The 10053-nt window shown below is 40.5% G+C and overlaps 1 protein-coding gene across 5 annotated transcripts in view; it reads right to left on the bottom strand.

Moving 5' to 3' along the window:
- BRAF (B-Raf proto-oncogene, serine/threonine kinase) overlaps positions 2005 to 10053 on the bottom strand; it is a 174596-nt gene continuing 166547 nt past the window's right edge. For all 5 annotated transcript variants that reach the window (XM_021078584.1, XM_021078587.1, XM_021078583.1 and 2 more), the window contains one exon: positions 2005 to 9164. In XM_021078584.1, the coding sequence (XP_020934243.1) occupies positions 9142 to 9164 (23 nt within the window). In that variant the 3' untranslated portion in view covers positions 2005 to 9141. The remainder of the gene's footprint in view (positions 9165 to 10053) is intronic.

The following is a 10053-nucleotide window of genomic DNA, read 5'->3' as shown; positions in this document are numbered from 1 at the left end:
GAGTATCATACTAAACAAGGCACCTTCCTGGAGTTCCCTTGTGGTGCAGCTGGTTAAGGATCTGGTGTTCCTACTACAGCAGCTTGGGTTGCAGTCCTGGCCTAGGAACTTTCAAATGCCATAGGGCTTGGCAAAAACAAACCCCCCCCCCTCCACACCGCATGCCACAACTGATTACCTAATCAAGTCATGTGACAAGGGAGCTGCTGTGTTGTGCGTGTACAGGAAGGTACAGGAGCCATCTCGGCTCCACTTGCCCTGACAGCTATTCTGTAGAAGAGGCTGCTGTGGGGTGCCTGCTGCTCTTGCCTCATCAGGTGCTTCAGCAGGACAGTGGAGGAAACGGAGCTGCCTGAGCTGGTGCTGACCTTTCCTAGCAAGTGGGCTTTTACCTCTTACCACCTACATGAGCAGTGGGCTTGCTTGATGGAGAAGACAGCAGGGTCAAGTGGAATATGCCTGGTGCAACATCCATTTTTAGCTACAAGCTCAATGTCGTGCTGTCAACTATTTCTATTCAAATTTCACCCACAGCCACCACAGCCACAGCAAGATGTATGTATAGTATGTATATACATAATGCACTGTAGTGATCTTGGAAGCCAAACTCCTGACTTCCTGAGCCTGGGAAAGTCACCCCTGGGGATTCCTATTCAGTAACCGACGAGGGGACACTGCTCTCTTAACATGGAGTTACATGATTTTTAAGAACTTGGTTCTAACATTTTATGAGTCTAGGAGAACTATATTGCCCGGAGAGGAGGTCCAATTACCACAGCCCCTGATAAAATTTCGGAAGAGCTAATATAGTAAGGTTCTTACAAAAGAATTTTATCATAAAGGGTTCATGATCCTGGGCTAAATTTTAAAAGTTTCTGTAATGTTTGTATTACAGAATTGCATTTTTTCGATGAGAAGACTGAAATCCAAAGAAAACACTTACCTCAACAGCATTTTGTTTCTTTGGAGGAGCATGAGGACCAGAAACCAGATTCCTCAAATATGTGCCATCTTGAAGACTTCTCTGTCTCAGGCACAGGGTTTCCAGGTATATGACACTGTCTTGAAGATACTCTCAAACTCCATGAAATCACATACACAAATTTGTTGGGGGTAGGAAGCCAGCATTTTTTTTTTTTTCTTTCCTTAAAAAAGGAGTTCCTGTCATGGCTCAGTGGAAACAAATCTTTTATCCATGAGGACACAGGTTCAATCTCTGGCCTCGTGCAGTGGGTTAAGGATCTGGTGTGGCTGTGGCTGTGGCATAGGCCAGTGGCTATAGCTCCAGTTCGATCTCTAGCCTGGGAACCTCCATATGCCAGGGGTTGCAGCCCTAAAAAGACCAAAAAAAAAAAAAAAAGTTAGAAAAGATGAAGTATAAAGTGAGTGCATAGTTTCAAGTACATATATTTGCACGTACAGTTTGTAGAGGGTTCCTATAGAAGGTGTATTATTGAAGTTGTGTCAAAAAAGTTGGAAAGATAATACTCAAATTTCAGAAGGTGGGACTTCTCCAGACAGACTGCTACTTAATTCCACTACAGCAAACACTTCAGTAGAGCCACTGGAGGGTTCGAACGGTCAAGTCACAGCATCATAAAATGCTGGACAAAAGACTGTCACTGTATAGCTGGTACAATGTACCAGGTATTCATTTTGACAACTTACTTTAAAAATATTTATGGAGTTCCTGTTGTGGCTCAGTGGGTTAAGAACCCGATTAGCATCCATAAGGATGTACCTCTGATTCTTGGCGTCACTCATTGGATTAAGGATCCAGCGTTGCTGTGAGCTGTGGCGTAGGCTGGCAGCTGCCGCTCTGATTCAGCTCCTAGCCTGGGAACCTCCATATGCCATGGGTGTGGCCCTAAAAAGCAAAAAAAATTTCTCGTGTAATAGCTTCTGCCCACCAAGCATAACTGACATCACTGCCTGAAAGAACTCAAAACCCTGAGTACTTGCATTACTGAACGACAGTACTAGAAAAATGATCTTGATAAAGGCTTCTCCATGCAGTCAATCTTTATTATAGCAGTATTCGCATATTCACATCAAGTACATAGAACTTTTTTGCCTTTTATATAATACAGAGTTTTTAAATAACTTTACACAGAATAAATTTCTTCAATCTGAATTTCAGCTATCTTTTTTAAAATTTAATTCTCCATGCTTTCTATCCAAACTGAACAATATTTTCCATTGTACAAATTTACATGAGAAAAACTCCAAAGTACAAATGAAGGGACCTGAGCAGGAAAGAGAACCCAAGGTATCAAGAAGTGGGCATGGGGAAGAATTGAAAAAAAAAACCAACCACAACAACAAAAAAAACAAGCAAACATCGAGGATTAAGGGACAAAAGGGAGATGTCATCCATTTGACTGAAAATAAATTCTTCTTTTATGAATTGAAAAATAAGCTTTAAAAATATTACTCCATTGTAATTTTTGCAAAGCAGGTATACAGAGGTCTGTGGACAATTAAAAGGTCCCCATCTTTTTACTGGGCATACCCCAGACTCCATGAGAACCTTCTCAATGCTTGAGCGGAACTGAAGCAAACTAAACCCAAACCTTTGGCAGCAAGAGAGGAGAGGATGTGTGTGTGAATCACCCCAAGGTTCAGAGGAGTAACCTGGGGCCATGAACCCACTGCAGATAAAACATGAAGGATTTCACTTTCCTCTCTCTTGTAGAAGAACTGTCCTCAAACCAAGAAATAAGCGAAAAGGGGGGTGATTTCCTTTTCTTGGTCCAAACCAAAGAGCAATCCTAACTACTAAACAGAACTCAAAGGAACACATGTCAAACATTCTCCTCATAGGTGTACGTTCCAATTATAGGAGACACCCAAGTGAGGAAAGGGTGAGAGTACACAACCAACAGATGAGACACAGATCCTGCAAATCAGGCGACAGCACGAAGGCCAGGCTGGGACGCAAACCTGTGGCCGAAGGAAACGCAGAGGACCCAAGAGAGTCTTTCAAACGAAGGAGGGAACAGTTACAGCATAAACACACAACCCCTGTATGTAAACTAATATAACATGAAGATAAATAAGACAGAAAGGTTAGCCATTTATACTGGTAATTAACATGAATAAAAAGGCATTATATGTTCCCATAGCTGGCGTTAATCAGCTACGAAACACACGCAAAATGTATTAGGAAGGAATGATTTTTTTAAAAAACCCGTTCACAGCTTAGAATAAAAAGCACACTTATTGCACTCTTACATTTTATTTCAGGTAATTGTAGTTTATTTCCCACCCTCACATCAATTTTTCCTACCCCTAGACGTACTCCCTTACCCACCCCCCTCCCATTTTGGTCCATTTTGTCTACACTTGTGCCTAGTCTCTGAGCTTTGTTGCTTCTGCTAGTCTGAAGTTTCCTCCTAGGTAACACATACTGCACCAAAACACAAGTGGGTTAAAAAAGGCTGAACACACAAATGTAACACAATTTTCAAAACAGAACCAACTTACTATGCAACTTACTCTTAACCCCCATCTCCATTCCTGTAAACAGAACCTTTTCTCTGTTTTATTTCTTAAGTGAATTTTATGCTCGATTTTTGATTCCCTACATACATCCCGTGATGAGAACCAGCCACTGGTGGGTGCTGGACGATGTGCTCAGCCTGCCAGGAGAAGCAGAGAGTTTGCACAACCCCCCCTCCTTTTTTGTGATAGTAACATGAATAAACATATTAAAGTTATTTGTTTTTCATAGAGTACTTCAATCTATAAAATTCTTTTTTAAAAAAAAGCATTACAAATGAAACAGACACACTGGTTGTGTCCTCATGCACAACTGGTCATGTCACTGTAATCAGTCAAAATATCTAGATAAAATCAGACATTTTAATGAAACCAATTTAGTAATAATTAAAAAAACTAAACAGTTGGGTAAAGGGGGGTCAAAAGGTTAACAAAACTAAAAACAACAGCTGAAGTTGTGGATGTTGAAATAAAAGATGCACAATCACTTTTCTGAGGTAGAGACTAACCACCCCTAACTGCTGTAAATAAACCACTGTTTCTATAAGATTAGGTCAGGACTTCGGTTTCTGTCCTCATCTACCTTAAAAATACCTGATAGAAACTGTTAATGACCACAGCTGGCAAAATTCAGGACTGAAATTGAATGGAAATGTTTTCCCAAATAGCAGTGAAAACTGATTCTCTAGAAACAACAAAACAAAACTTACTCTCTAGTGTACTGACAAGACCAAAATCTTACCAGCAGTTTCTATTTACCAGAGCTAGCAACACGGAACACAATCACTGGCCACCTCCCTCTCCGCTGGCCAACGCACAGTCAGGCCGAGATGCTACTGCGCTTCTCGGGGGCTCAGCAACCTACAGGCATTAGTGACACACCTTAGTAAAAAGTCTAGAGAACTCGCGGAAGCCTTTCTTGGGGGTGACGAGGAAAGAAGATACAAGAAGCACACTGGGGAGTGTGTCCAGTTCACACCTACCAGCCAGGTCACTGGCTCTTCCAATGTCTTCTCAGAGAGGAGCCTCTGGAGACCTTGCCTGGCCCCAGAGCACCCTGAACAGCATTAGCAGGACAGTCCCACTTAATGTGTCGTCCCGGGAGACAGGTTTACATTTTGAACTGAAAAATCAGTGTCTAGGTTGGCAGCAGTACTCTGGACTGATAAAATCAAATTCTGTCCTATGTGTTAATTTCCCTCTTCTCACTAGTTTTACATGACTGCTGCCCAGCATACAGTACTTCAAGCCTAAACTATAGCAGTTTCTTAGAATGTCTGTCAAACATGTTATATAAAAGTTCCATGCTCTGAAGAACCTATGGGAGTAGAAAAAGTTTCTCTAGAAATGTCGCTGAATTATGATTTCAACCTAGTTGGTCTATGGGATAAATATATTGACTACACTAGGGATTATGTACTTTAAAAAAATAGTTTTGATCACTGAAAATTTACCTGTGTGTTTTCTCATTTTTTTTTTTAAACGTGATTTTGGCTATAAACTCTTTAGTGCATTTATCTTTGCAGTCTAAATTGCACGCTAAAAAATATTAACACAGCTGAGTTAGATCAAGGTGGCTGCTCTCTTCACAAATCACTGATTCTGCTAAAATTTTAGCTTTTTTATTGCATCATAAAGGCACAGTAAGATCATTTGGCAAATTGTCAAGGTTATTTTTCTAGAGCCTTACCTACACCATTTCAATGGATGAGCTAGTTGCTGTTTATACTCACAGGAAACCTGTCTGGCTATGATGGGGTTTTTGTTTTTTAACACCCTAATGACTGGAAATCTGCTCGTCTCAAAGTGCTGATAGGTGAGCACTATCAGTGCCAATTTGGACAGAGAGGACAATCTTGCAAAATGAGTAATCACTCTACCCTCCTAACTGGGCAGTCTCTATAGGAGCATCTGTGCACGTGAGACGCTGTGGCTAACTCAGTATGAAGATGTACTGTCTTGCCAAGCCTCCTGAAAATTAAAATTACATCACTGTTAGTGAAGTGGTAACCATAACTATTTAATTTCATGCAACCGATATGAGGTTAAGATTCCGAAACGTAGCCCTAAACAGATTCTGGCACCACGTTCAACATTCAGATACTCCGAGCTACACTTCTCAGCATTACTGCTTCAATGTGTAACGCCCTTTAGGACAAAATGAGAGTGCTCAAATACGAGTACACAGAAAAGCTGAAATCTTAAATCATCTTCACGTTCTAGAGCTCCTGACTTTCCATGTTTTAAAATAAATAACTATTCATTACCTCAGTCTGAGGAGGTAGTTTTTGAAGAGGTCACCTGAACCCTGCAAACTAAAGCTAGATGAGGTCTGCACAAGGCTGGAGCGCTGACTGGACAGAAGGGGAGGTGAGAGCCGAGGAGGGCCTGCAGCGCCTCCAACTCTGCCTGGTGAGTAAAAGATAACACCGTGTGATAAAGAGCTGCGACGGCACCCGACAGTCTAGAAAATATTTACAAAGTTTCGGGTTGACGGTGTTGAAGCCCCGAAGTCTTTATGACTACATAATGCTCTTCCTCTCCGACACGGACAAACAGAACACACTCAAGTATATGAGATTTTATCTTCTCTGCTTGCCCCAGTATGTCCCATGGGATCTCAAGCATCATCAGAGACTGGATGTTAAGGAACCAGAATTTGACGGCTAGACAGAGTCTTCTTTTAAGGTGCCTGTAAGTCCAATGACTACACTGGGTTTTATATTCACAAATCCCTTTGATAAACTATTTTTTGGTCAATGTTATTTCAGTGGCAGAAGTTTAGACCCTAGACTAGTTTAATGATGATAAGTCTACAGGAATACTACCTATTTTAAAATGATCTCTTATGGTTGCTCTCAAATTTCTCAGAAGGCTTCACCTCTCCTTATCTAAAATACACTACAGAAGGCACTGCAGCCGCCTTACGGGAAAGACAGAGAAGTACAGCCTTACAAGACAGTGAAGCAGCCACATACTATTTATACAAAGTTCTCGTAAAGTGCTCTGCACAACAAGGAGTTCTTCCTTGTATTTTCTTAGGAGCTCAACAAGTCTATCTGTAGTCTAAGCATCGAAAACAGCATGTACAACTCAGAGGAAATTCCTTTTCCATGTCCTTTGTAAACTAGAGAAAAAAGTATTTGATAGAGAAAAGGAAGAACAGGGAAATGCTAAAGTGTTATTTTTTTTAAGGGCTCTAAAAAACTCTCTCAAGAATACCCTGAGCCTGGCTTCTGGGTACACTTCATTTGAGATCAAGCTCGTTCCCCTTTGACAGCAACCTATTCTAAAAAGAAAGGGAAAAAAAAATTGTATCACCTTGAATTCTGTATTGAAATCATCAATGCTAAGCTTCCTCCATAACTAGCTCCTGTGCTGGCTCCTGCCAAAGCGAGGGGGTCTTGCACTAGAGCCTCTGGCAGGACATGCGTAGTCTCCCAAACCAGCTCTCTCCAATCTTAGGAAACACAAGCATGTTCAAAAGCATCTATGGGGACATAGTTTAAAAAGAAAAATAAACAATGCTTTTAAAAGAGAGGCAGCATTATGTTCACAAGGTGCTCTTCAAGTCAGTATGAATCATTTTCATTTTTGCAATTTCTGAATTCTGTAAGATATTGCTCTGCTCATGTAAGACTTAAGAACATACTGTTTCACACTCATTAATAACTTCAGGATGTTTTCCATTTTACTGGGACAATCTTTTTATAGGTCCATGGAATTTTCAATTTGCCTTCTTCTGAATATAGATATTGTAGCAAAAACCATCAAATGGCAGTAAGCTTTAGTAGGCTGAAAGATAGGAGGGCGAGTTATAATTTTAAAACTTTAAATAATTTCTGACTTCCTGATTTACTTTATAGGTCCTGTCTGACTTCTTTCAGGTCCTTGGCTACATAACTTGGTTGAGCTAGATACATTGGATTCGATTCACATTCCTAAATCTTGATTTAATTAAGAGTCTAGACTCGTGGTAAGGGAGGTATTTGCCAGTAATACATCCTGAGTCACTTTCTTTGCTGCGACTGGGACTCAGACCGCGCCTTAGCAAAGGCCACGGGAAGGTATGCTAGGCTGTGTTCTCCATTTACAAAGAATGAGGTTCTTAACACCACAGCAGTTCCTTCTATAAAAACAACTGACGTTAGGCTTTACACATCCTCTCTCAGTCCCAATACACCTAAAAGTGCTCTATTCTCCGCCCGGGGAATTCAGGTGTCAAATTACTCAACCTTTTGAAGACCAGGCTTGGGAAAAAAGGAAGAAGGAGAATGAATGGAGACACCACCATTTTTATTTGAGGTTGCATATTCTAGATAAAAGACTAGAAAGGAGATGCAGGGTGTAGTGGAGGAGTAAGTTGGAAGAAACAATGAGATATTAGTAAAGATGTTAGTGTGGATCCAGCAAGTACCATTAATTTAAAAATGATAAATATTTGTCATTATACCAAGACTCCCCATATATTTAGGTAGAGAAAAGGATAATGATTTTTCTTTAAAAGTTGTTTATATAACAAAAATACAATTTTTCAGGATATATAATTCTAGTGGGAAGTATTCTTTTATTCCAATTCAATTCAATCTGAAAATTATTTTCTTTCTAATAAAAATATAATAGAAGAAACTCAGAAATTAAAACTTGTACCTTACATTTAAATTACATAAATGTCTCACACTCGAAACTGTTATCAAGCAGTTTTGCAGGTTTTTAATTAGATAACTGCCATGGCATTTTGTGCCTTGGACAAAGTAGCCACATAAATACTCGGTGACTGGAAGAGCTTAGGAGGAAGATATCAACTGTATTTTCCTGAGAACTTGCTACATCGTGGAGGGGAAAAAAAAAAAAAAAATCCCCAAACATTTATCTTCATTGCTGGACCCAAAGGGAAAAGAAGGCGACGCGCCCGCACTTCCAGCCTGCCCTCTGGGCAGACCCTGCGGTGAGCAAGGAAAACAAAGGCCAGAGAGCCAGCAGGTCAGGAAAAAGATGCAGCATTCCCTTTTCCTTGGCACCAAAACCTGCCTCCTCACCTCTCGCCCTCCATTTCCATAAAATAGCTTTGTTTTGATAAAAACCTGTCAAGGACTGAACATGTACCACACGGGAGGGGCATGCTGCATTTTTGTTCCATCCCTCAGAAATGAACCGGCGGTGGCTAGGGGTAAGAGCTCCACAACGAAATCCCAGCACAGGAAAGAGAACGAGGCTTGGTGACTGCAACTGCCCCATCAGATGATGAGCCACATACTGATCTGGTGGTTAGAAGGGCAAAGTTGACTGGCAGACTTTCCAGAGCAAATCTCCCAAGCTGTAGCAGCAGTTTCTTTCCATCACGCCTGACCACCAAAGGTCAGATCTCAGGGTCTCCCCTTTCTTCCTGGGAGTGGGCAGACTTGTGTGCACGTGGTATCTGTGTTGAAGGAGAAACACTGGCAGCAGAGAATTCTGGTTCCTAAAACATTCTTCCCTCTTTTGTTGGATGGGAAATTCCATTCTGTTCCACACCAGCTTATGCACTGAAAATTTTTTATCTTTAAAAAGAGTTGAGGAACAGAACTGTGTTTTGATGTTAACAAACTGTACGAACACAAGACTTAAGAAATAAGAGTAGATGCTGTCATGATGGTGTGGCTACTTGAAGGCTGCAAATTCTCCTGTAGGGGGAGGACAAGAGCTAATTTTAAAAAAGTTATCTCAAATAAGCTAAAGACAATAGAAAAGCCTCGCTGAAACCTCACTACAAGGCGTCCAGCCATATACTACAAATCTAGAAACAGCATCACTAATTTAAAAGCAAAAAAGGCTGAAACCATGAAAGAGAAGACAAATTACATATGAAATAATTCCCCACTTGGGTTTTACACTGCCAATACTGGCTGTAATCAAGCTGAAAACAGTTCCAATGAATAAAACTTCTCAGAAACTGATGGTAAAATAGTACGGATAATTTGTAAAATATTTTCCTCCAAATTATCAACTCATTTTCATTATTGTAATGCTACTATTAGGGGAGCATGAAATAGTCTCATTTCGGAAAACATAAAATTCACAGGTCAAATGGTCTGTCCACATCACACATTTGACAGAAGAAAATCCAGACCTCTCCCACTCATTCCACCTTTTAAACTTATACAGGCCCATGTCAATGAATATTACTCTTGGCATAAAAATTGTAGCTGTGAGGTATATACTCTTAGCTTACTGCATTGGGGGGTTTCATGCCATTATTTTTCATCTACTCTTCTGTCCGACGTTAAACTAGAGATTTGCTCCTCTTATTATATACACCATAGGTAATTTCAGAGGGTTAGTTAATAACTGACAACTATCAGAATTTAGTCAGCCTTAACATCATTTTTCAGTAATAGGAGCTTCTAATAAGGATGCAGGCAATCACTTGTATGAATATACTAATTTAATCGAAGAATCTATCCACTTTCTGATGGCTATTAAATTTCAGCTGGTTACTGGAGAACACTGGCATGTCCTAACAAACAACAGACTGCTAATGACTGGCTGGCTGAACCCTCAGACTGATGCTGA

Source organism: Sus scrofa, chromosome 18 (assembly GCF_000003025.6).
Source record: "Sus scrofa isolate TJ Tabasco breed Duroc chromosome 18, Sscrofa11.1, whole genome shotgun sequence".
Taxonomy (NCBI): Eukaryota; Metazoa; Chordata; class Mammalia; order Artiodactyla; family Suidae; genus Sus; species Sus scrofa.
Note: the sequence above shows the minus strand (reverse complement) of the source record. Positions and strands in the feature narration are given on the sequence as shown.